Source organism: Strongylocentrotus purpuratus, unplaced genomic scaffold (genome assembly GCF_000002235.5).
Source record: "Strongylocentrotus purpuratus isolate Spur 01 unplaced genomic scaffold, Spur_5.0 spur5_scaffold_11, whole genome shotgun sequence".
Classification (NCBI taxonomy): domain Eukaryota; kingdom Metazoa; phylum Echinodermata; class Echinoidea; order Camarodonta; family Strongylocentrotidae; genus Strongylocentrotus; species Strongylocentrotus purpuratus.
In genome coordinates, this window is record NW_022145596.1 from 30,568,963 (window position 1) to 30,596,282 (window position 27,320).

Genomic DNA, 27,320 nt, shown 5'->3' on the forward strand with positions numbered 1-27,320 from the left:
CTTAAGAATGATATATACTCTTGGTTAAAGGAAATTTAATACAAATATATTTACAAATATATATTTCTTCGAAAGAGAAATATAAAGCGTGTCTATTGCATTGGCATACAGCTTTTGAAGTAGCAACCGATAATGCCTATCAATTTACCTGTGAGACTGATTAGTGTTATATTTCTACTGCATATGAAAAAATAGTTATGCACGAAACAGGTTGATAGTCCAGATTTTTTTTTTAAAATAAATAAATTGCAATAATAAAACGAAAACATAAGTACTTTTTTATAAACTGTTTAGAAAAACATTTTCATATATAATTATGATGTGTATTCTCCCATCCCCTCCCATTCCCTCCCCCATTAAAAAGATATATTTGCAAAACGTCGTACAGAACTACAATGACAACTGTCAACTAATTACGTAGTACATCAACATATTTAGTCGAGAACGGGGTCTAGGAATGTTTAATGAATATGGGCGCTGATCATGGATTTAAAATGTGTGTTGTACGTAAGCCTCATTTGTACAGCAATTTGATACTAGCCTCATTATCTATTATTCCAAGAGCTACCTATACTGTGCACTATTGTGCTGCAGCGTCAACATAAACTTAAGAATGATAATACTCTCGGTTAAAAGAAACTTATTAGAAAGATAGTAACAAATATATTTCGGTGAGCAGCTGAAATATTTACATTATATAATGGATTATAACGAAAATGAGGGTTCATGTTTTGTTTAGTCTTCTTTAAATCCCTTTCCCCATACGACTAAAGGCTCGATCAGACATTACGCGGCAAAACCGTGGCGTGTTTTTCTTAAGATGACGTAAAGTGTAATAAGCAGCACATTTCAGTGACTTTAATGATCATCATCAATTCACATTATGTGAATTACTTGCATGAATTTAATGAGGATCTGAGATTGCAGTCGTTAACTTCGCGCACGCGCGCCCGCACCCCGTCGTCGGTATGCACTTGTATTGTTCAGCGTTTGCCGTGTAACCTGTGAGAAAGTGCATATATACTATTAAATGTCTTCGTTTTTAGGAAAAATACTCCGAAAAAGATTAGATATTTGACACGAGACAGTGAAGAAAGATAACGACTTTTAAATCATGACAATTACTTGAACAATTGTTAAAGATTTAGTTGATTTTTAGGATGTTGTAGGAGGGTATCTCCATTCAAGTGCTATGTTATGTTATTATAAGGCCAATGTTGTCACCTGCAGTGACGTCATATGCTATTGTACAATACAGCTCCGAAACTGGGCTTTTTTCTGAGCGGTCTGAGTCGACATTTTTAAAGCTAGATTCCAGAATTGGTGATGATTTCTAAGAAAAATCATTGTCTCATTCGGAATCTCCGTCGAAAATTATTCTACATGTCGTTTTTTTCCAATTTTAAGCCCGTTTTTTTTACTAGAGGGGCCCTTTAATATCAGCCTCTCGATAGGCCAGGGTTTTTTCTTCATGAAACTGTCATAAGTACAAGATCGCCTGTGACCTTGTACTCATAACCGGTTCGTTAAACGATGCCTAGAAGGATGATTTTGTCGTCGAAAGTTTCATGTTTCTATGGTCATGCCACACCACTGGCCCTTCCTCGACCTTCGCTAAGTTCTTGGTATTGCGAGATGACGCAAATTAGACACGTGATCTGAAAAAGAGAGATAAAATATCAAAATCGTGAATTTTTAAAGCAGCATGAAAATCGTCTGGAAAAAACGACCCAATCAATGCAACTTTTTTCAATACCTATACACACCGTTACATAATAATAATACTAATAATAATACATTTGGTTTATTTATGTACTGTTAAATGGACACAGATGTCCCTATACTAAAAATGACACGCTATTTTCAGTGTCATTTTTCATTTATTGTTTGTTTATAAATAGTAGTGCCTTGGAGCCCATATTGATTAAATCGTGCACTTTGATAAGGAAAATGTTTAACTTACACAGCACTCAGATAAGTAAAACCACTACTAAAAGTATATTTTTTCATTTCTGATGTTTGTTGGCTTTGTTCTGTCCAAATGTTGAATAATGCTATAAGAGGTATTGAGCTAAATGCTTAATGGTTAGTTTTAAAAGGAGAATTTTTTTTAAATTTAAAAGTGGACATAGTATTTGGGAATCTTCGTCGTTCCTATTGATTCCATGTGAAAGAATATCATACTAGCAATGCCACCGTAAAATATCTGCTCTTGAAATGCTCCCTTATTTCGAAATATGGCCATAAATTGTTTACAACTTCGGACCACATTCTGACTATTTATAGTACCCGTGTCGAGGTAAATTCATCCTCGTTGTCTTCTATTTTCATCATTGTGTATTCGTCTTTTTTGTTTAAAGGTATAAACCAGTTTCAGAAACGCCCTCCTCTCAAAAAATGAAATGGAAGCTCGTATTACCAATCATGTGAAAGAATATGTTTTTACTAATACGTGGTGATACAAATGTTGCCGGGAAACCGCCTCTTAATTGATATATTTGGTAAATTATCATATCTATCCGGACTAGATAGATATAGGGTAGTTCCATATACATCTTTCTGTGTAAAGTGCTTGTAATGTAACCATATGGCTCCGAATAGTCTCATTGGGCAACGCCCCTATCGTCAGAGTCAAGCAGCCTAACATGTCAGCCTAAGGACTTTTACCCCCAAAATCGTTAACAATTCATTTGTTGTTTAAACAAAAAGCACATCCACCCGACATACGTTGACACTAGCTCTTTCATTGGAACCCTCATGTCCCATTGACAATTCGAAAGTTTCCCCACCGTAATTTGATCAAAATGGGTCGCCAGCTCGCCAGTGCCTATATAACACATGTGCAACAAGTCAAACTTTGGACGCAATTTGCCACGCGATTGTAAGGTTGTAGGTCAAGCACACGAAGGATAATAAGCATGAATTATCATAGATCAGTTCTGATTGGTTCATTATGTCTATTTCAGCCAACCCCCACCTTCATTTTTCCATTTGGTGTAGGCAAACATTTTGCCGAGTTAAGCCAAACATGAATATTCATGACACACCATGGACTATTCGATTATTTACAGAGGGGTGCAATTGTGTACCACATCAATCTCCCCTACTTTTAGTCAAGTATTTCATTGTATTATGTAGTTTGTTAGGTTTATTTTACTAACTGTTTAGTTATCAGATATCTATAATAATTTAAAGATATGGAAAAGGTTCTTGTATTTATATTTAGCAAAGCAATCTCACTTGTTGACACATATACAATTACCACACACACGAACACTCTTACTTCCCCTCCCCAACACACCATTTCCGCACACTCGGTTCACACATCATACCCAATGGCCCTGCAACATAGTGGAACATTCTAGTTTGGTACGACGTCGAACTAGTTACGTTTGTGCTGGCAATGGTCCAGCGAGCGAAAATGAGACAACCGGAGCAATATGCAAGACTTGGCCAAATTGTTTAACATTTTGATGATTTCAGAACCTTGCAGTACTTATATGCTAGATGGTCAACCTTTTCTGATCGATTCCACAACGTTTCTTTCACAATGCAATCGCATGACCAGAACTGGTCAATATCTTTAAAGTGTGGACCTTATGATCCAAGAACCTCATAAAACTGTCCTTATTTCTTGTAATCAATATTTAAGTAATATTGACTGCCTTCAGGGCAATACGACATATATTGCCCGAACCGAAGGTGAGCCTAGGGCGATATATGACAAGTCGTATTGCCCTGACTTAGGCAGTCAATATTACTATTATTAACCACATCGGACATCTAGAGTAAACAGGAAACTTTTAATATCTTATACTCTTAAATTATGTAAAATACAGTAGCTTACACTGCATAGGGTTTCCTAGCATGAAAAGTTGAAAAAAACATCGTCAAACCACCACTGTGCCTCCATGCTCCAGTGCTTGATGACATTTTAAATACACTGCAAACAGTGTGCCTTGGGTGTGATTATTACCTTTACAATAGAGTGCGCGGAAAGTGCGCAGGTTCTCATACGCGTAATACATGCGCAAGGAAAATTACAAAATACCCAGATGTTGGCTCTACTTTCTTGCCCGCGAGTTTAACACGCATTTTGCCATTGACATTTCTGATCGGGCAATAATATTTGTTCATTGGTAAACAGTGTATTATTATTGACCTGCAAATTACACACAAAATCCCATTGACATTACATTGATAATATAGAGATATCGACTGCTACGATAGGAGGGATGGCAGCGGATTCAACTTTCCCTTGTGCGTATAAAAACAGCCAGTCCTCGATTATTAAAGCAGTCTACTTCTACTTTTACTTCTATGGTAAAACTCATCAACGCCTGTTCAGCATCTAGATGAGGGTAAAGCATAGAGTTGTTATATGACTTTTATATGCCGAATTAAAACAAAAATCTACCAAGAATTCTTACCTTAGCCTTTTATTAAGTAGAGATTTGTTAAATATCACAGAAAGTCTGAGACAATGTCTGTTAATCTTCGCTGGAAAAATGACTGAAAGTTTCAATCATTTGGGAATCGCAGACAAAAAGCACTGTATGGTGTCCGCGCTCGCACAAAGACAATTTTAACACGTAAACAAATGGGGATCGCAGTACTTATACCCGCCTACAATTTAATAGTCTTTTGAAAGGATCCCTAGGGCGCTTTTCTGAAGACTATTGACTGAATGACTGGTAGCTAGGCGGGGCATGGCTTAAATCACGACTCCAATTTCCACCAATCAGATGGCTAGATTTCTAACATGAGGTATATTATACAAATATACACTGCCTTGAGAGGTTCTGGTTAAAACTATGCGCAAGAGGTGACTCCAATAGTACTGTTTGCTGAGAGGCGCATCAAAAATTTGTTGGCTTTTGATTGGTTGAGAGCTCGTCACATGACCAAAAATATTTGACCTATTTTTAGAAAGTACTATATGAGAGTACTATTTTGGTTTACCATTTGGGAGTTGAAAAAAAAATGTGAATTTTTTTTTGGAATTGAATCAATTGTTATTTTCAAATCTTAATTTAATGAAAATAAAATATTTTAAATCTTTTTAGATAAAAATTGACTTTTTTTTTGTTCTAAATTTTTTTTCTCCCCAAAATGTTTTTTTTTTTTTTTTAAATAAATTTTTGATGCAGGATATAAAATATATTATAACCGATTGATAGTTTCTTTAAAGAAGAAACTTAAGATAACCAGCACAGACTTCAGTATTAACTTCAACATTAACCCTTCATATGCCACACACATTATCTACCTGTACGACATAGTAATTATCATGGGATATATATACCAAAGAATTCAAGATTGTTTCCAGGGCAAGATTATTTCATACCGGTTAATCTATATACGGGTTGCTTTGGAGTCAATCAAGACTGGACGTTTGTAACTTTGCAAACCCATTGTGCTGCACAAAGCAATCCTTACGCCTATTGTTTTGTGCATAATTGCACGGGTGACGAAGGAGCAGCCGTGCAGAGGGGCACAGAAAGCAAGCGAAGTGTTAAAATACTTACGTTGAGGGCAGTCAATAGGAGCCAGACGACAAAGAACACGATAACGAGAACACGATTTAACAAAAATCATATATTCGATTATGACCTCGATACGCGAATATAAGGAAATTTGGGCATCTCGTGATAATAATCTTGCAGTTTCTGGAATTCGTATGTCACGAAATCAACGTTATTCCAAATTAATTCTTTGATTTACCTAAATATCTCTCGCGGCATCCCTAGAGAGGTCTTGCAGCACCCCAGGGTGCGACAGCAAACCGGTTGAGAAACGTTGTATTATGCAAAAGATTTTGATGAACTACGCAGTGTCATTTCGATCCCATATTTGACTTGAGTTCCCGAATGGGACAGTGAAATATTCTGAATATCAAAAGACAAACATTCTCTTCACTGAAGTCATGTAATAATCTGGATAATGCTTTTCCCCAAAAACCTATACATTTGATTGTGTCATTTTTATGTATCTATTAACACACTATTGATAATCTTTATTTTTATGGCCGCATTATATTTCATGGTCGTATTTATCCAGTATTTAGTTCTGTTATTCCCGAGGGCCCAGTGCATGTAGCCCCAGTTTTAGCCGATTACCTTCACCTGGGTGGAGAGTGGCAAATGTAGATTGGTGCTCGCCAAAGGACACTTCTGTCACGATAGTTCCTTCTTACTTGTCTAATAATCTCTCTTTCTCTTTCTCTCTCTGTCTCTGTCTCATTCACAATGTCCGTCAATCTAACCATGGATGTTAGGTCTATGCTCTAACACTCTCCATCCCCTCCTCCCCCTTTACCCTCTATCTTTCTCTTTAACTCTCTCTCTCTCTCTTTACCTATCTCATTGTCCCTGTAACTTGTCTCTCGGATTTACCTGGGACACGCCATCTAAGAGAAGAATGGATGCGATGAGAAGAAAAGCGGTGACGGCAATACCAATAATGTATGCTGCATACACCCCACCAGCACCCGGTTATTTAATGAATTACACAATCGTATGAATTAGTTACTACAAGTTATCTCATTTCCTTTATATGGTTCATGTTTCATCTGAAAATCCCTTGTATCCATCCAAACATGAAATATAAATTTCCCTCGTAAGAAAATAAATAAGAAGAAATACGATAATTTGTTATATTTATTAACATTTATTTCCTTCTCAACAGTACAATATGAAAAACAATGTTTATAAACATGATATATGTAACAATTATTTCAACATAGAGTATACAGTAAATAATTCAGATACGGAAGGAGGCGAAAACCCGGAAAGCATAGCTTGAGTTGAGAACGCCCATAACAAAAATAAAAAAAATACAACAATTTAGTTTCAATCATTTAATTATGTAAATTGGCATGAAATACTACAAAGAAATGGAACTAGTAAATGCTATTCCAAATCCAGACTCTAAGAAAAAGATGACAACATTGACACTTATTTTGAACGAAACAAAACAAATTAACAAGAGAAAGCAAACTTGTCACTCAATATAAAACCATTAAGCCCCTTAAACAATTTTTTACAATCCAACCCTAATTAAGGAGAATGTAATAGGGAAGAAGATAAAACATGTGTTATATTCCCGGGCTTTTCATGTTGTTAAAAAAGCATAAAACGACAGATGTACATTTCTCACAATATTGTAATCTTTCTTTGTATCATCATTGTTGTGTGAAGCTTGATAGTAAAGTTGAATAAATTAATTTTTGCTGTTACCGAGAGGCAGAAGGATCTAGTAGAACAGAAATAACGGAGTCTTGTTAATAATTTACATCCAAGCAGACATGCAATATTGCTCTTGTTTGCAGGAGAAACTGTTTTCATTTTACTCATTGAAACTTTTTCTTTTTTAAAGTAAAGTATAAGTTCTTTGGTCCACAAACAGAAAACACTCTGCCATGTAGCTCGCCAGAGAAGAAGATGTAAATAATGTTTTGTTCGTGCAAAATAGAGAACTTAATGTGGAAGAATATTTAGAATACCCAATTTCCTCTGAATCCGTTTGAAGTAGTCACCCGGAGTTTCTCTCTCAGGTTTAGTTTTATTCGTATCCTTTAATAGCGATGTTTTATGGCACCCGATATGTTGCAGTAGGCAAGTGGAGAGTAACTTTATGATGCTCTTGTCAAATATCGGTTTAATATTTAACCCAGCTTGGGATTGTAAATCATTTGGGGTTCAAAAGTATGTCAGACATATAAGAAGGTAAAACAGATACCAAGAGAAGTGGAAAAGTCACGCTAATTATTCGTTCATTCTCCTTGCCAATCGAATACAGTTAACCCTCAACCAACCTACATTCAATCTAATAAACAGAGATTTGTTTGGTTCCATCAGAGAAAATGAAGTTTTAAATATGTCCGAAGTACAAACTTCATTGTTTGCTCAATAATCATTAGCATGAGGAAGGTCTATCTTTACCCCTTTCGAGACAGTAATATGTCAAGGGCTAGCTTGATCATTTTTTTTCAAATTGGCCTTAAACAAATTATTGCTACACTGTTCTAATAAATGTCATTTGTATCCTTAAAAACAATACGTATATACATGAGTATATATGAGCTATGTCAAAACAAATTAACAGTCATTTTGAACCTTTAAAGGTGTTTGTCAATTTTAGGATTTTTAAGACCTATGTTTCCTTCTTTTGAATTCCCAGTGTCAAACACAAAGTTATCATGCAACAAAACGGGGCACAGTGCGTGAAGATATTATTGTATTGCTTTTAAAGCACCTTGTGTATTTTATATGGCTTTTAATCAAAACTTACTAAGGAACCGTGAGCATGGAATGCTTGTCTCGAAAGGGTTAAATTTAAGGAAAGTGAATAAGATGTATCTATGGTACAAATTATCCATAACAGGGGACATCCCTGTAGACCGACATTCTTGGAGTCTACCACCTTAGGGAGCAATATCGACGATCTAGTACACCCTTGAAAGAGTTGTCAAAAGGTCCACAAGACCGAAATGTCAATCTCGTAGGCTGTCGGTTTCGTGACCACTTTTGTACAAAGACTTCCATGATGGTCAATCTACCTTCAGTCGTGTGAACAATTTAAACCAACTAAATTACTGAATTCGACTGAAAACTACACAGTATTTTATAATTTTGCTGGGTGATATGCCCAATCAAGACAGATCTCATATGAAATCGAATTTGGAGGGATATCTTAGTTTATTTTCACTTTCTCTCGTTCTCTCTATATACATATTCATATTCATATTTATTTCATTTCCAACAGAAAGGTAAACAAAGATATTACATTTTTTCATACATGATTCATTTATAGGATACTATACAAATAAACTTTGCACATAATAAAATTATTACAAGAAATTCTTAATTTCTGAGGAAATGGGGAGGGGGGATCCACTAAAAAGCCGTGCTTGTAGTTTGTGGATCCCCCAGTGCCTAACATACTGTTTCAAGAAGGCCTACTTTAAACAAACATTTTTTGGTTACTTTAATCAGATAAAAGTGCCCTTATCAAAATCTGATAGGTGCCCCTTTTACTTTGGCAAGAGCCCCTTTTCCTTTATAATAAATGCCACGTTCCTTTCCGTAACTACTACAAGTGAAACAGCGAACTGCGTGTATTACCTGTAATATCTTTACTGTTGACCGCGCTGACATACCCAGCCCAGTTAAAGGACGTTGTCGCTATATAGATGAAGCTGGATATCTGTGATTAAACAAAATAAAACAAGAAGAATGTAAAGTTCGAAAATCCACGAGGAAGTGGATATAGCAATAAAATGGTAAACACAAAATAGAGGCCTATATTACACAGACCCTGTAGTTTTTTGTTTACATAGATATTTCAAACGGGGCAAATTAAGGGACTTATATGCCTGTCTTCATACGAGCGTGTGTATATATTCCTCCGTAGATCATTGCAGTTACTAAGTAGCAGTTATGTGATGCAATGTGAGATAAATATTCAGGGGTGGTCTCAGCGTTTGCGCGGTGGGCTTTAGCGGTATTTCAAATATTATTTTTAACTTAATATTCAGTGTAAAGGCAGGGTATTTTACCAACATCGCTACCACTGATGTAATGTATTTTTAATTGCGCCATCTTTCGGTGGAGACATACAACGATTTCAAGTTCCAGTTCCCATGGACATTGGTAGCCTCATTCAAAGCGCATCTAGCATGAGGTAATGAATATGCATGTCTGTGGTGTCCTGTCTGATAAAATGAAGGTATATAAGAGATTCTTTGGCTACTCCAATAAGACAATCTGTCTCCTAAAAGCACTATACAAAATCTCAGCTAGTGCAGTCAGGGTAAATGGCGAACTTACAGACTGGTTCCCAACAACTGTGGGTGTACGCCAGCGCTGTGTATTATCACCACAGCTATTCAACATCATCCTAGAAATGGTTATGTTACATGCCACCTATGACACCCCTATTGGAATAAACATCCAAGGCCATCTGATCAACAACCTCCGCTTCGCAGACGACATAGTTCTTCTTGCATGCAACGAAATAGATCTCCAGTCCATTGTAGATTGTGTACAACAGTGGAGCTCAAACTTTGGCCTCAAAATCAATATTGCCAAGACAGAGGTCCAGGTCATCAGTAAACAGCAGCAAGACATTAACATCAGCATAGGCGGAACCAAACTACTACAGGTGGAAAAGTTTGTTTACCTGGGAGGTACCATCACTCAATCAGGTAAATGCACAGAGGACATAAAAAACAGAATTGGAAAAGCCCTGGGTGCTGTTCAAAGTCTTCACAGCATATTGACAGCCAAAGCCATTAGAGATGTTACAAAACTTCAACTATATAAGGTACTCATCCTATCCATCCTTATGTATGGATCAGAAACATGGACACTGAAAAAAGAAGACGAGAACAGGCTCCTTACCTTCGAAATGATCTGCCTCCGAAAAATCTTGGGGGTAACCAGACTAGACAGAATAAGGAATACAACAATTCGGAAGACTCTAGGACTGGATGAAACCATTCTGGACAAAATAGCCAAAAAACAGCTACGATTCTTTGGCCACGTTAACAGGATGAGACCATCACGATACCCAAAGATACTCCTAACTTCTGATATCCATGGTGATAGACCCCGGGGCAGACCAGCCAAGAAATGGATAGATTGTGTAAAGGCCGATTGTGCTACTAGATGTCTGGGATCCCTCACAGAAGCGACCAGAACATCACAAGACAGGAAGATCTGGCTTGACGTCATGAAGCAGAAGCCATCACACATCTCCCAGATGGTGCGGAAGGCTTTAATAGGTCAAGGTAGGATATAATGATAATACATAATAATAATATATAATGAACATTGATGGCATCTGCACATTTCAATTAGGGAGAAATTATCACCATCATACAGGCTAATTGTCTGCAGATATGCAGTTGTAGTATAGTATTAAGTAGGCCTATAACTATTTTATTTTATTTTTAGATACAAGTTTGAATTCGTGCTAACCAGTTGGTAATGCATTGTGGGACATGGATGTCGACACATTGGGACATTCTGAGCAGCAGATGGCAGTAACCGTAAACAAGAAGTAGCGTCAGTAGAATACCCTGCCTTTGATATCAACTTTGCAACCCTGTTAATATGTAGTTTGAATTGAATGGCGAGTGATCAATTTCGGATCTGTCTCTTCTAAAGTCTTTACAATTGCTTGGCAAAGTATTGACAGTCAATTAAATAACATGATCGCAAAGATTCTCACTTTCAATATCGTATCATATCTATTTTACACGTGGTACATCCTATAGAAATCGTGGTCGATTAACGCAATTGGGACATTGGCATTTTTACTCTTGGTACTTGTACTTGGTACTTGGTAGGATTCCTCCAAAAGACGCCGTAAAGGTGTTTAAACTGGAGGTGTGTCGTTGTGTGTGGCCACCAACTTAAGGTGCTGGTTTTAAATTGGTTTTAAGCGCAGATTTCAGAGTATTTAAGGAAGGTTGGGCTACAATTGAGGGAGAAAGACTGTTCCAGTCCCTAACTGTCCTTGGGATGAATGAGTAAGCGTATGCGTCCGTTCTGACTTTGTTGATATAGAATTGTTGGTCATGGCCCCGTCTTGTTCGTTCTACCTTGGGTGAGATGTAATTCTTGTAGTTGATGTCCATCAAGTCGGGAATCATTTTGTACAAACAGGTGATACGAGACTTCCGTCTTTCCTCCTGGAGGGGGATCCAACCCATTGAGTCCTTCAAAGCAGTGACACTTGAATATCTTGTATAAGTGTTTTTGACGAATCTAGCTGCTGCATTCTGGACTCTCTCAATGTTGCAGATGTTGGTGCTCGTATATGGATCCCAGGCTGAAGAAGCATAGTTAAGATGAGGTTTAACTAGCATAAAATACAGCTTCTCCTTTGTTTTTGTTGAAGATTGATAGAAGTTCCTTTTCAAGAAGTTGATTACTTTCATGGCCTTACTTCTTGAATTTTCAACCTGCTTGTTCCATCTCATATCATTTTGTATGATTATACCCAAGTATCTGGTGTGTGTGGTTACTTCGAGATTGACTCCCATCATCTGGTAGTATGTTTTGTTTGGTTTCCTGCTCCTTGTGACTCGCATAGTTGTGCATTTGCTCGGGTTGAAAGTCATTCCCCAGGTATTGGCCCAGTTAACCAAGGTGTTAAGATCCGTTTGCAGTATTCCCTCATCTTTGGGTGATCTTATGGTGTTGTAGATTAAGCAATCATCCGCAAAGAGTCTGGTAGTACTCTTCACACCATTATCAATATCATTGATATGAAGGAGGAAGAGATGAGGCCCGAGGACCGTACCCTGTGGAGTCCCACTAAGGACGGGAACCCAGTCAGAACACTCGCCGTTAATCATGACCCTCTGGGATCTCTTGAGTAAATGGGGGGGGGGGGGGGGTTTAACTGTAGGGTTTGTCACTTTGTTCTTTCTTTATGGGGAATTATGCAATGGTGGATAGGGAATGGCAACGCAAGTAAGGTACAACAGGAAATGTAATGGGTTTCATATTTTGAATTATTTTAGCCACACTTCATAATGGATGTCTGAAAAAGAAAAGGCTGATGTAGCTTAATACGTCTCGCTCTCCTTATAATGTACGCTCTACAAGAAACTTTAACGTGAAGAGGAAAGTATCCAATACTTATAGGCTAATTATTGGATGGCTTTAATGAAGATGTATCCTAATTGTAAATGTTATTCTCTGAATGTAGAAAGGCTTAGAGAAAGCACCAAACGAGGGAGAAATTATTCTTGAAGCAGGGAACAGGGTGATGTTATATTTCTACAAGAAACTTATAATTCTAAGGACTTCAATTACAGGTGGAGTTATACAGTGCGTCCCAGAAAAAACGAAACCGAGAATTATCGATGTTTTATCATAACTTAGTCACATTTATAATTAATAAATGACATATATTGATACATATTTGGAAAGCTTAGAGTCTCCTCTTTCATGTGATGCTACTCAGATAATGCATATTTCACGCATGAGTGACTAAAAGCAATTTGAAGGAAGGAAACCAACAAATCATTTGGCGGGCGATATCTGAATTTCGAAGAAAATTCACATTTTTAGAAAGTTGAGTTTCTGCCCTTTCTTGTGACACCTCAGTCAGGAAAAATGAGCAAGGAATGACAAAGTTCTGTTGGTTTAAAGTAGTGCTTGTATTTCCCTAATTTTATTAAACGAATTCGTTTTCACTTGCTGCCTGCCGTAGTAACAAACGGAATTAACAAAAGACTTAACTCCGTTTCGTTGACAATCAGCCGTAGACGAAAGACTTCATGCATGATTCTGGCACGATTTAAAAATGTTAACCCCCCCCCCTCCCCTTGAAAAAAATCATGCGTACGCCACTGTGGGGGCTACATAAAACTGCCACCAGGGAGCTACCACCAGGAGGCTACTACTAGGAAGCTGAGAAGTCAAGTGTCAAGTGCTGAAACACTCACAACAGAATTATGTGTTTGTTTAATATGAAGGAATATTGAAATTGACGTATCTATTGTCCATTAGTTAATTTTTTTTTTACTGGTAGTATTTACAAATTATTATAATAAATCTATTAAATGCGCTTCTTTGCATTTGAGGTTAATTGAAATCAAACAATTTATTCTTCATTGAAAAGTTGTTATTCACTGGTATAAATTTATATTGATAGAGAATTTACAAATCTCAAACTCAAACACTCAAATAGTTGTGTAATGTACACTTATGATTGATCTTAATTTAAAGATGATGAGCAAGAGACAGAAATGATCAGAGAATGGAAGAAAACAGGAGAAAAGTTCGGGAGATGGTATAGCAAAGAAGAAATGACGTTTTTAAATGGAAGAAATATAGAGGACACGAAAGCGTGGTCATGTGACAAGCAATATTAACACTGATATACTCTTTCAAATTAAAAAAAGTGAATTTAGACTATTGTTTTCACTACCCCGGGAGTCAAGTTAGAGGCCACTTGCATAGAAGTGAATTTCGATTTATTTTAGAGTGCTTTTTAGAAGGAAAAGAGTGATTGTTCACAAATTTAAATTCCCCAGAGGTGTCACGTCAGTGATCATTCGGTTTGTATAAAAAGAGAAGGAAACATTCACTATGTATTGGCTCATTGCGATTAGGTTTCTCCTCACTGTCATCATGGTCATGCAATCATAAATAATGAGGATAATCTCATTTCCAGAAAATGCACAACTTTTTCCACAGGTTCATAAGGACGCTGTAACGTTGAAAGATCGTTCGTTTGCTCTTTCAGTATTTCTCTTGAGTGTTGTCGATCTACTGTCATCTCAAAACATTCTGAATCATGACGATTTTTTTTTTTCAGAAGTGAATTGGAAATATAATAATAATCATTAGAATGAGATATTTTAGAGGGGGAAGATTCACTTACTAATGAGTAGATACCACAGGCCGTGGAACAGCTCCTGACGTTAGAGCAGGCGCGGATCCAGGGGGGGGGGGGGCCGAGCGGGCCTTGGCCCCCCCCCCCGGCAAAAAAAAAAAAAAAAAAAAAAGAGAGAAGAAAGGAAAAGAAGGGAAAGGGAAAGAGGAGAGAAAGGGAAAGAAAGAAGAGGAAGAAGAAAAGAAAAGGGGGAAGAAGGAGATCGGGGGGGGGGGCGAAAGGGCCTTGCCTCCCAGGCTGTTGCCCCCCCCCCCCCCAATCAAAAAAATAATAGAGAAGGAAGGAAAGGGAAAGAAAAAAGGAAAATAGGAGATACTGGTGTACTGATAGAGGGGGGGGGGGGCTTGGGGGAAATCAAATTCAAACGTGTTTTATTTCTAATTCCATAATTGTGGATTACAAATAATGCTGAAATTACATAATTTCCGAGATTTTTTCTCACTTTTTAGTAAATTTAGTAAAACAAGATTTTTTTATGCATTTGTTGGAAAATGACAAATTCCTAAATTTACAGCCAGGCAAGAAATATGATTCTTGAGATTCCTACATGTCAGGGCCCGAGGAACGGCGGGAATGGGGAGCCTCGAGCCCCCCACACTTTAACAAAAAAAGTATATTAAAGAGAAATTAAAAAAAGAAAGAGAGCAAGAAAGAAAGAATAGTTAACTGCCAGTGTTAACAAATAAAGAGGCATCAAAATATGATCATCTGACCGTGATTAAATGCCTAAAACCCCTAAGCTTCCGGGGAATCTACCCCCTGGATTCCACCTAGGGCCCTAAGGTGGGCCCTTCGATGCTCATCTGACGGTTATTTAATGCCTAAAACCCCTGATTTTGGGGGGCTCCGCCCCCTGGATCCCACGCCAAATAGTGTCCTGCCAGTGACACAAAATAATAAGGATTATAAAAAATGCTCATCTGACCGTAATTAAACGCCTAAAACCCCTGAGCTTCCGGGGCTCTGCCCCCTGGATTCCACCTTGGGCCCTAAGACGGGCCCTTCGATGATTGACGGTAATTTAATGCATAAAACCCCTGATTTTGGGGGGCTTTGTCCCCTTGACCCCACGCCTAAGTGTCCTGCCAGTGTGACAAAATAATAAGGATTATAAAAAATGCTCATCTGACCGTAATTAAACGCCTAAAACCCCCGAGCTTCCGGGGGCTCCACCGCCTCGACCCCACCAGGGGCCCTAAGGCGGGCCCCTGAATGCTTGTCTGACCGTAATTTATTGCCTTAAACGTCTGAGCTTCTGGGGTCGGACAAGGTATCAAAATCTGACCGCAGGCGCGTAGCCAGGGGGGCGGTGGGGGCGGTACCCAAACAATCACCGCCCCCACCCCCCTAAAAAAAGAAAGAGGAGAGAAAAGGAAGAGGACGTAGAAAAAAAAAGGAGCAGACAAAGAACATCTTTAAAATTCAGACAAAGATTAGTGTAGAGAACGGTACAACGCATCGTCTTCTTTCTCTAATAATTTAATGAAACGTAAAAGCCCCCGAGCTTCGCGCGGGAGGGGGGAAACTGAACTCAGACGAGGATTAAGCATCGAGAACGGTACAACGAATCGTCTTGTTTCTCTAATGATTTAAAGAAATGTAAAAGCTTCCGCGCTTCGCGCAGGAGGGGGGGGGGGTGGGACTGAATTTAGATAAGAATTAAGAGTCGAGAACGGTACAACGAATTGTCTTCTTTCTCTAATGATTTAATGAATCGTAAAGGTTCCGCGCTTCGCGCAGGAGGGGTTGGGGGGTTGGGACTACATTTAGACAAGAATTAAGAGTCGAGAACGGTACAACGAATCGTCTTCTTTCACTAATGATTTAATGAATCTTAAAAGCTTCCGCGCTTCGCGCGGGAGGGGGTAACCTGTATTCAGACGAGGATTAAGAGTCGAGAACTGTACAACGAATCGTCTTCTTTTTCAAAAGATTTAATGAATCGTAAAATATTCCGCGCTTCGCGCAGGAGGGGCCGGGGTGGGGGGGGGGGGGGGAAAATGAATTCAGACGAGGATTATTTTCGAGAACGGTACAACGAATAGTCTTCTTTCTGTAATGATTTAATGAATCGTAAAAGCTTCCGCGCTTCGCGCGGGAGTGGGTAACCTGTATTCAGACGAGGATTAAGAGTCGAGAACTGTACAACGAATCGTCTTCTTTCTCTAATGATTTAATGAATCTTTAAAGCTTCCGTGCTTCGCGCAGGAGGGGCCGGGGGGGGGGGGAGCGGTGAAAATGAATTCAGACGAGGATTATTTTCGAGAACGGTACAACGAATAGTCTTCTTTCTCTAATGATTTAATGAATCGTAAAAGCTTCCGCGCTTCGCGCGGGAGGGGGAAAACTGAATTCAGACGAGGATTAAGAGTTGAGAAATGTACAACGAATCGTCTTGTTTCTCTAATGATTTAATGAATCATAAAAGCTTCCGCGCTTCGCGCGGGAGGGGGAAAACTGAAATCAGACGAGGATTAAGAGTCGAGAAATGTACAACGAATCGTCTTTTTTCTCTAATGATTTAATGAAACGTAAAAGTTTTCGCGCTTCGCGCGGGAGGTGGGAACCTGTTTTCAGACGAGGATTAAGAGTTGAGAAATGTACAACGAATCGTCTTGTTTCTCTAATTATTTAATGAAACGTAAAAGTTTCCGCGCTTCGCGCGGGAGGGGTGAACCTGAATTCAGACGAGGATTATTTTCGAGAACGGTACTATGAATCGTCTTCTTTCTCTAATAATTTGATGAAACGTCAAAGCTATCGCGTTTCGAGGAGGGAGGGGGAAACTCGCCCCTCCCTGCACCCACCCCCCCCCCGCATTACGTCACTGCTGGTCACCATTACGTTCCAATTTTTGGCTCGCATAATTTCAAATTTGGGCCCCCCCCCCCTAAGAAATCCTGGATCCGCGCCTGCGTTAGAGAAACAACAACATCTTTGCATAATCGCCATGGTGATTTATTTCTTGTCTCGCCACTATTTTCACTTAAGATAATTTTGAGAAAAGATGATAAACAGTTGAGCGTTGTCCAGCAAACCTTGGTAGTGAACTATTGACGATTATGCTTGGTGATAACTCGGCCGAGTCAGGGTTTTCACGTCTATTTCATCACTCTCATTTTTTTGCATACGTTTTCAGTTGCTGGATCCTGATTGGTTGCTATTTTTATCAAGTACGCAATCCTGCCTGCAATCTGAAGCATAGTTATAACAGGACTATCTACCCTCCCGCATTTGGAGGGAGTCTCGCGCCACCACGCTCATTCCGTAAAAGAGGTATACTCCGAGTAAATAATAAATGCGCTACTTTCATTAATACAAAAAAAAAAAAAAGGATTGCGTACTCGATTAAAATATCAACCAAGTAACACTACCTTGGTCGAGTAATCACCACACATAACCGCCCATAGTCCGCTACCAATTTTTGGAAGACTACGCTCAAACTGTTTATCATATTTTGTCAAAAAACATCTTAAGTGAAGATCATCTGAGGTGAAGGAAGTGGTGAGACAAGAAATAAATCACCATGGCGATTATGCAAAGTTGTTGTTGCTTCTCTAACGTCAGGAGTGGATCCATTGCCTGTGGTGTCTACTCATTAGTAAGTGAATATTCTCCGTCTAAACTATCTAATTCTAGGCTAATTCGTAACATGGTAATGACCGCTAAACCAACTGACATTTACCTAAAAAGTTGTAGGTTAATATTGGTTTGTCTATCAAGGGAAGCTTCATTTTCCCTTTCTTATTGAAATGTGTTCAAATCCATTTTGAATTATTGGAATATTCAATTATGAAAAGGTAAATGCTTTCAGATCAAGTCGGTGTGTTTGGTTGAGAAGAGGATTCTGTTGTCAATCGAAGAAGGAAACTTGTGGAATAATGAAGTCGGAGAACATGTTTTGACAGAACTTAAAAGAAAAGATATAAGATCCATTTTCCAATAAACAAATTCACGTGAAAATCGAATCAATATTAAGGTATCGACTCTACGTTCGTCTAACACTTGACATTTACGTGAATGTGTTAATATGTGTATTGCACTATGTCATTTAAAACACGCTGAAGTCAAAACATCTGCGTGAAATTCACGTCAATGTTAAGAGAATGATTTGAAGTGAAGTACGCGTTCCTCACACACTTGACATTTACGTGATTGTGTTTACGTGCATTGCACTAGGTCACTCAAAAAACACGTACCCTACATCACGCAATTGTCACAGTAAAATCACCATTTTAATAACGTGATTACCCCTACCTTGGAGACCATGGTTTGTGAACCTAAAACTCCCGTCTGCGTTTAGTTAGGACATTACATCTTCATAAACGACATGATCACATTCTTTAGAAGGTTTAGAATCGCGTCACAGAAACACGTAAAGCGGTAGTGATAGTTAGTGATGAATCATGTTCTTCATGCACGTGAAATTTACGTCGAAGAGGAAATATAGTTTTGTAACCAGCTTTCAACCCAATAATTACGCAAATGTTACACAATAAATGAACCAAAATATTGACGTTCTTATCCCGTTCCTGAACATCGTGTTTTGGATCCTTCATAATCACGTCCAGGCGCGCCTGAAGCAGTTTGGGATTAGCCGAAGCAAAAACTAGTTGCCACTTGTACAGTTGAACCATTTAAAGCCAACTGGTAAAGCTATGGTCACAAATCAGAGCAGCGACCGACCGATCAGTAGCCTGCTCGGTCGCTGCTGGAATTAAGCATCGCCCAGCAATTAGGTCGGTGCCCGGGCGGCGACCGCCCAGGCACCGAGCGTATTTTGGGCGGCGAGTGAAAATGAGCAGGCGCCGCCCAAATTTTAACTCCGCGCTAAAACTTCAGCGGCGACCGAGCGATGCCCTAAAAACGAGAGGTGCCTGGGCGGCCGCCGGGCAGAATTAGTTAAAAACTCGCCGCTCGGCCGCCGAGCAGGCTACTTTTGGGTAATGTGACAATAGCATAACCCTGGAAATTGAAATGGGCAAACTGATTCAGCTGAAATGGACCAGACCAGTTGACCCATACCAGCTGAATTCAACCGGTCAAGCACAAATGCCCTTGCGAAATATTAAATTTGGACTTGTTATCCCTAATATATTGTGCAATATCTTATACGAAATGATGTAATATTGTTATTCAAATATCAATTTATTTTTATTTTAGATGAATGATGTCATTACATTAAACAATAGCAATTGTTAAATACACTCTGAACTGTATATTTGTAGACATATAACTTTCATTTTCTCATGTACATCAATAGATTTTTGGTCTTAAACAAACCGGTGTAGTATTACGTTTGCAACATACAGTTGTATTCCATTTACTCGTAGATTGCCTTAAACAAGTAAACATATTTCAATCCGTTGTTTCATTAGTTCATTAGTGTTCATTTTTTAAATACAAATTTATGCCCTCGTCAATTATTTGATTTGGATTTTTTTTCCCGATTTAATGTGCAATATCTAATTCGAAATCACACTATATTGTTATCATATTTATATTAAAGGGGAAAACGGAATAGAGACTGTCCTTTTGATTTTTACGGTTCAATTTCATCTCATCCAATACGTATTTTTATGCTTAATTTCAATTTTTGTAATAGAAATGTTTGTATAGCAATTGTTAAATACTTTCTCAACTTTTTCGCTCAAACAACTTCCATTTTCTCTCCTCCATTTCCTGCTTTCCACCGTCTACGTCTTTCAACATGAAAGTGTATTATTACATTAAACTTATAACTTTTTTTGTGCAATTTCAATTTCATCTTACCAATGCTAAATAATTTCTGCAAAAGTTGACGTACAATATGCATTTTAGTTTTGTATAATGTTTATATATCTCTATATTTTTTTTAACTTGTTTGTAAATTGAACATTTTCAGCCTGCGAGCTGCTTGTTTGATGTGATTTTTCAATAAACCAAACCAAGCCAAAAACTGAATCGATTATAACGAGTTGGATTTCACTGGTCTAGCTGGGCCAGTTGAACCATTTAGTAAAATTTCCAGCAAGTTGACATCTCCGGTTGAAAAACTGAATTACACTGTAGTACCTTAGGGTATAAGTATAGCACTTTTACTAATTGAATTTGCCAGCAACACAGCAACAGTGGTTCGTTTGTGATGTTCAATGTCAAGGCATAGGTACTGAGTAGCCTTGAATAAATTAACAAACAAACATGTCATATACTTGTATTTTATTGAATTCATTTTAGTTCAATTCAATTCAATTTAATTCTTTCTTCAGCCAGTATATACAATTTACAATGAAAATATACAACATCCAATATAACGGTTAGGACCCCTTAAAAGCAGAAATCTGCTTGTAATCGGGGCCCTCTTACAAACAATAAAAATCAAAAGACTTGCATAATACAAGTACGCACATACACATCAACACACACAAAAAAAGAAGGTTATACAGAAATAATAGAAAAGAGCGAAAAATAGGAAAGAAAGAGATAAAAAGTAGACGAAAGGTGGGAAAGAGAAGTTAATACTTAATGTTTCCCTCATTCATGATTAATTAAATGTAATTTATACAAAGAAGTGAAATTTACTAATAATTTGCACTTCATATTTTGTAGTATTTTCGAAATGAATTGCATATAACTAAATTATCATTAATTAAGAAATATGCTGTACAGATAATTTGAAGAAAATTCATGGTAATATTTGCATCAGAAGGCTTCGAATTGTCTAGATTTGCTGGTGTAATAGGTATAAATGATTGAATCGTGGAAAAGTACTCAGATTCGATGGCAGATGACAAATATTGAATACCCCTTCCGACCTCTATTTTCATTTTCATGGTAGTGAGCATCATCTTTTTGGTATATGACCCCGAAAATGTGAAAATCGAGCCTACCAATATTTCGCTCAGTGGGGGGGGGGGGGGGGGGGGGTAGTAGGCATAATTCATTTTTTGTATTTGACCCCGATTTTTTTTTTATTAATTTTTATTTTTTATTAAAAAATCAACAAAAAAACAAAAAAACAGGGGGGGCCGGGCCCGTCGCCCCCCCCCCCCGTGGATCCGCGCCTGCTATAAAATGTGTGTTTGATAAAGTCGCTCACTTCCTTACTAAATCTTTTTTGAGGGCTTTGCTTTACTTTTCCATTATAATCTAACTCATGATTTCTAATCCAATTTAACTCTCTCCCTATTATATTACATAATTATTATTTCTATTTATCTTTTTCAAAATTCTATGAAATTCCTGTAACATTTGTTTTTGTTTTTTCTCTTTAACCCCGTCGGAAAATCTACGTAACATAACACCATGCTACACCCTTGAATTTCACAGTCTATTTATATATAAAGTTTATTATCGCCTTGCTCTATGTTTATGAGGTTATAATCATCAGAAGTATTGATTAGAATAAGTACCCCACTGCTGTGTGGAGATCCCTCACTGTAAAACATGACCCTTCCCGCATAGAACCCCACCTGTCCTCAATAATATCAGAACTATAATTTTCTTGTAGAAATATAACATCTCCCTTTTCTCCAATTTAAAAAAACACCTCGTTTAGCGCTTTCTCTAAGGCCTCTTAGTCTTACATTCAGAGAATAATATTTAAAATTAGGATCCATGTACATCATAGCCATCCTATACTAAGCCTATAATTATTCGGAAACTCTTCTCTTTACCTTGAAGCTTTTTGTAATGCGTACATCATAGGGAGAGCGGGATGTATGGCATGACAGACAGACAGACATACAGACAGCCATTTCTTTTTCAGACATCTATTATGAAGGGTGGCTAAAATAATTTCATGTATGAAACAGGCCACTGGTAACGATTTTTTAACCGGGGCTGCTGAGATATATATACTGCGAAATTTTCGCAACGACTCAGCCAGCCGTTGAATAAGCGGGGGGCGGGGAGGGGGTAAGAGGACATATATTTTTATTTTTTAGTCCCAAAATTTTCGCAACGACCCAGCCAGCCGTTGAATAAGCGGGGGGGGGGGGGGGGGTAAGAGGACATAAACTTTTTTTTGTGAGTTTCATAATTTCAAAATTTGGTCGATCGGTATGGGTCTGTCGTTTTGGATCACCAATTACAATTTTTTTTTTTTTTTTTTTTTTTAATTTCAATTTTTAATTTTTTTTTTCTGGAGGGGGTGCTGCAACACCCCCAGCACCCCCGCTTCCCAGGGCCATGGTATGAAACTGATTCTATTTATTGTGGTACTTTTCTTGCGTTGCCCTCCCCAACCACCATTGTAGAATTCCCCACAAAGAAAAACAAAGTTATAAAACCTACAGTTATATGGGTTCTGTGTAATACAGGCCTCTATTTTGTGTTTACCATTTTATTGCTATACCCACTTCCTCACATTATTGGGTTGTTTTACTCGGGAATTGAGTAGATCTGATTTCCGAACTTTGCATTCTTCATTTTTCTATTTATTCAATCACAGATTACCAGCTGCATCTATTTAGCGGTAGTGTCCTGGAAATTGGTTCAGACCGTAAACGTCCTCACCGGTGATACAGGTAATACACGCAGTTCACAAGGGGAACGGGGCATTTACTACGAAGGAAAAGGGCCACTTGTCAAAGTAAAAGGGGGCACCTATCAAATTTTAATAGGGGCACTTATATTAAGTGAAAAGGGGCACTTTTAGGGTACTTGAAACAGTGTGTTAGGTATTGTGCGATGGAGAGAGGGAGAGAAAGTGAAAAGAAACTAAGAGATTCCACCGAGTTGGTCATGAATCCGATAGACTACGATATTGATATTTCGGTCGCGTGGACCTTTTGACAACTCTTCTAATGGTGTACTAGCCCGGTGATATCGGTCTCGTGAGCTGTCAGTTTCAAGGGATGTCAGTTTACAGGGATGTTTCCTGTTATAGATACTTTATACAATAGATACATCTAATTCACTTTAATTCAAATTTATCCCTTTGGAGACAAGCATTCCATCTTCACGGTCTCATAGTAAGTTTTAGAAGAAGAAAAAAAAAATGATCACGTTAGCCCTTCAAATATTACTGTCTCGAAAGGGGTAAAGATGGACCTTCCTCATGCTAATGATTATCGTATTTCTTCTTACTTTTTTTCTTTCGTGATAATTCTTTAAAGGACCGGCTAAAGATGGGATCTATGCAGCATACAGTATTGATATTATCGTCGATGTTTCTTTTCTCATCGCATCCATTGTTCTCTTAGTGGGTGTGTCCAAGGTAAGTCCGAGAGGCGAGTAACAGGTCTAATGGAAGAGCTAGAGAGAGAGAGAGAGAGAGACACACACACACACACACACACACACACATAGAGATAGAGAGAGAAAAAAGGGGGAAGGAGGGGAGGGAGAGTGTTAAAGTTAGACCTAACATCCATGGTTAGAGTGACGGACATTGTGGAGGAGAGAGAGAGAGAGAGATAAAGAGAAGTACTTGGTGAACGAGTAATGGGGCTTTCACATATGTGACCTGCTATGGCAAAACCCAACACTTCATTGTAAAAATAAAAATTGAGTTCTTGGTATCATTGGAAAGAGTAAAGTATGACCTTTAAGATGATACCTCATTTAAAAAAATTGATTGAAATTTGACAAAGTTATTGTGATTTTTGTGATTTCAATCACCGGAAGTTGATTATGAGATATTGAGGTTTAAAGTTAAGAATTTGGTTCAATTTTCACACAAAAAACATGCATACATTCACTTCATAGCAACGGCATCAACCAAACAAGCTAAAGTCTTGTTATTTTACAGGCATACTGGACACATACCCAACTTACATTTCTGTTAAAACCATTAGATTTGGAAAAATATTAATAAAGTTATGATAATTTTTAAAAACAATAGAAAACAAAAGAATTTCAAAGTTTTTGTTATACTAGGCAAAGTTGATGGGAAAACGATTCCACGGTTTATTATGTTTCATCACTATCTTGTACACAAAATAGTAGCAGGTTACATCAATGTTGCAATAATAAAATGTAATAGTGCATTTTCTTAAAATTTATGCTTAATAATAGGCCTATTACAAAACCAGATGTAATAAAAATGATTTAAAAAAAATATATTAAAAATAAGATTGCAATAAAGTGAAATAACGAATTGCGTTGAACTTGAAACCCGTCAGAATCTATTTTTCAAATGATAATTACTGGAACAAATAAAGCGAGTTCAAAATGATTGATATTTTGTCATATTTAATAAAGGCTATGATATAAAGCATTAGTCTTAATCAAGACTATTTGAGAAAAAAAAAGATATCGTGTAAATCACTCGACAACAGATAACCTATAATACATGTATTGTAAAAATATCCTGGTTCATTTAGGAATGTACAATAAAGTAACAGTTGAGACCATTTGACAGAGCTGTTGTCTTCTTGAGATAGAGATTAATAATGCAAAAATATTAATTTCAGTCAATCAGTATCAGATATAAAATATATTCTTTCATTATCAAAGTAAAGAAAAAACAATAACGAATCCCATAACAAATGCAATCTGACTAGTGACTACACTAATCATAAACTATTATGCATTAGTGCCCAAGAATTAATGATGAACAGTTTCGAATCTCTTGAGTTATCTTGTTTCATACAAAATTCACAGCCGAAGAGATCAATAGTATGTACATAGGATAAGACATGCCAAAGATGTGGCACTTTCTTTGTGTACGGAAATACGAAGGGCCAGGTTGTTGGGGGTCAACTGGATAATACACTTGCTGTGCAAAGTCGAATCTGTAATGAAAAACTACAGGCTTGGAGTTCGCAGTCTTCTTCCCTAGCTTCTTGATGGAGAGCTCTATCGCGACTGCCTGTAAGGCTTGACAGGCTGTCCTGTAGAAGATGCTCCTCCTGCCTCCTGAGTGCCTCTGTCTTCTGTTCTTTAGGAACATTGACCTGCAGACATGAGGGAAAAAGCAAAACGAAACAAAAATCTCCTGATTAGTCAAATTTTCGCATCTACTATTTTTCTTTACAAAGTAAATATTTTTTGTTACACTACAATAGTAGATCATTCTCAAATGGAAAACACCAGCTCACAATAAAGTAAAAGTTGGTTGACTTGGAAGAAGAAAAGAGTAAATGTATTGTAGCAAATTTCATTTCATTAAAACACTTGAAATTTGGACAGAGCTTTGCAACGTTTTCCTAAGGATCTCAATTATAATATTTATTATGCTTGGTACAGTTTAGTGGTGAAGTATTTTTTTAAAGCATACGTTAGGGTCTACTGATTAATGCTGCAAAATAGGAGAAAATATAATTAGCTTAGAATAAATGTAAGTATATTTTGCATTAAACTGCAGCTTGTACATAAACATCCAGTCCTTAGACATTATTATAAAGAAATACAAGTAAATAGTGACAGATCCAATTATACCTTATGGACTCTTGTTCGGCTACAGAGAATTGTTTGATACAGCGTCTTCGATTGAAGATACGGCAGTTGCATTTATTCACGCGGTCCTTCAGCGGTTCCAGATCAAGATCTATTTGTTGGGCCAGATTTGTAGCTGCTGCCGCCTCCTCCTCGTCATCAATGACAGGACCCGGTCCCAGTATGACGCTTTCATTGTCACTTGACAAATCCATAGGCTCCTCTGCATGCATCTGCCTCATCGACCCAATCGCTTTCATCGCCGCTTTCATCGCCGCTTTCACATGGCTCTGCTGGTCATGGACCTGCCTCCTCGAACTCATCAGACTCTGTTAAGTATAATTATAAAATAGAGATTCAAAAACTAATATCAACAAGTAGTCTAGACTCCGCAGAGATTTTTGTATAGGTATGAGAAGCTTCATAAATCATAATCTAATTTAATAATAAATTTTAATTTAAATAATAGTGCACTTAAAATGTCTAATCTAGCTTTTGTTGCTCGAACATTTTGGCGAAACAAGTCTTTAATAAATAATATGGGCGTAGACCTAACTAAGTAACTTGAATACCTTTTTAATAATGATAATATTAATAAACCTACCAGAATCAGAGTCGGAGCTAGGAGACGAAGGAGTTCCTCTCTCGCCCGCGGCCGGGGGCTCGGCCCGGTCGGGTTCGCGAAGTAGTCAGCCAGGTGTTCGGTCAAGCCATGCACGGCATACCGCACGCCGATGCATCATTCAACAAAGAAGCGACGGTTTTATCCGTTAAATTCCTCTTTTTCCTCGACATTGTTCTAGCCACTCGATGAATACACGTATTTTACTTGATATATGAAACTCTAGCTCATTAAAAACAAACTTCTGAACAAGTTTTCGAAGAAAAAAGCTGGTGTTTCGATGCGAGAATTTGACCGCTGAGCAATCACAACAACAAGGCAATGACGTCATGTGCGAATATTGGCGAATCAAGTGTCTGGATTTGGATCACGTGGCTGGCAACAGGCATTTGTTTACGGCCTGCTTGACAGCTCATCGAAATGATGTCATCTTTCATGGCATTTTTCATTGGGCAATTTTATTTAGGACCGCCCAATATAACCATATTTGGAATAACCGATCCTTACTCGTTATTTTCGTACCAAATACGTCAGGGATCGACTCAAACGTGGTCAACTGAGAGGGAAAACAACAAGCGATGAATCGCGAACTTTCCCTTCTTTTGACCGCATTGTTTCAACTAATTTCACTGGACAATGGAGCACATGATTAGATACAAAATATAATTAAAAATACTTCTAGATCGTGTCTTGAGTTCATTTTTTCTCTAAATCAATTTATAAAAAATAGACTTTCTGATCATGCAAAAATCTCAGTTGATCCCTAAATTCGAAATTTCATGTTCAAACGGGCCTACAGCACAATGGGATTTGCCGAGAAGCGTCGGGTTTTGCCGTAGCGGGTCACATATACACTCCGGGGCCCCTACGGCGAGTAAAAACAGACATTTTGGGAATTTTCGGCAGGTGTCCGGCCGGT

At 37.9% G+C, this 27,320-nt stretch overlaps 1 protein-coding gene across 1 annotated transcript; it reads right to left on the minus strand.

Annotated features, from left to right (window-relative positions):
• Positions 1 to 24,264: 24,264 nt before the first annotated feature.
• Positions 24,265 to 27,063, minus strand: LOC115922332. Its single transcript, XM_030981150.1, has 3 exons — positions 26,384 to 27,063; positions 25,783 to 26,108; positions 24,265 to 25,298 (listed from the first exon to the last, which is right to left on the minus strand). The coding sequence occupies exons 2-3, from the start codon at positions 26,100 to 26,102 to the stop codon at positions 24,989 to 24,991; spliced, it is 630 nt and encodes a 209-aa protein (XP_030837010.1). The 5' UTR covers positions 26,103 to 26,108; positions 26,384 to 27,063; the 3' UTR covers positions 24,265 to 24,988.
• Between the last annotated feature and the right edge of the window lie 257 nt (positions 27,064 to 27,320).

Bases quoted from the DNA above. Each gene is read 5' to 3' on its own strand.
- LOC115922332 (XM_030981150.1), bottom strand. From the start codon at position 26,102: ATGAGTTCGAGGAGGCAGGTCCATGACCAGCAGAGCCATGTGAAAGCG. The intron at 25,299-25,782 runs GTATAATTGGAT...TCATGTCTGCAG, and splicing joins GCCGAACAAGAGTCCATAAG to GTCAATGTTCCTAAAGAACA.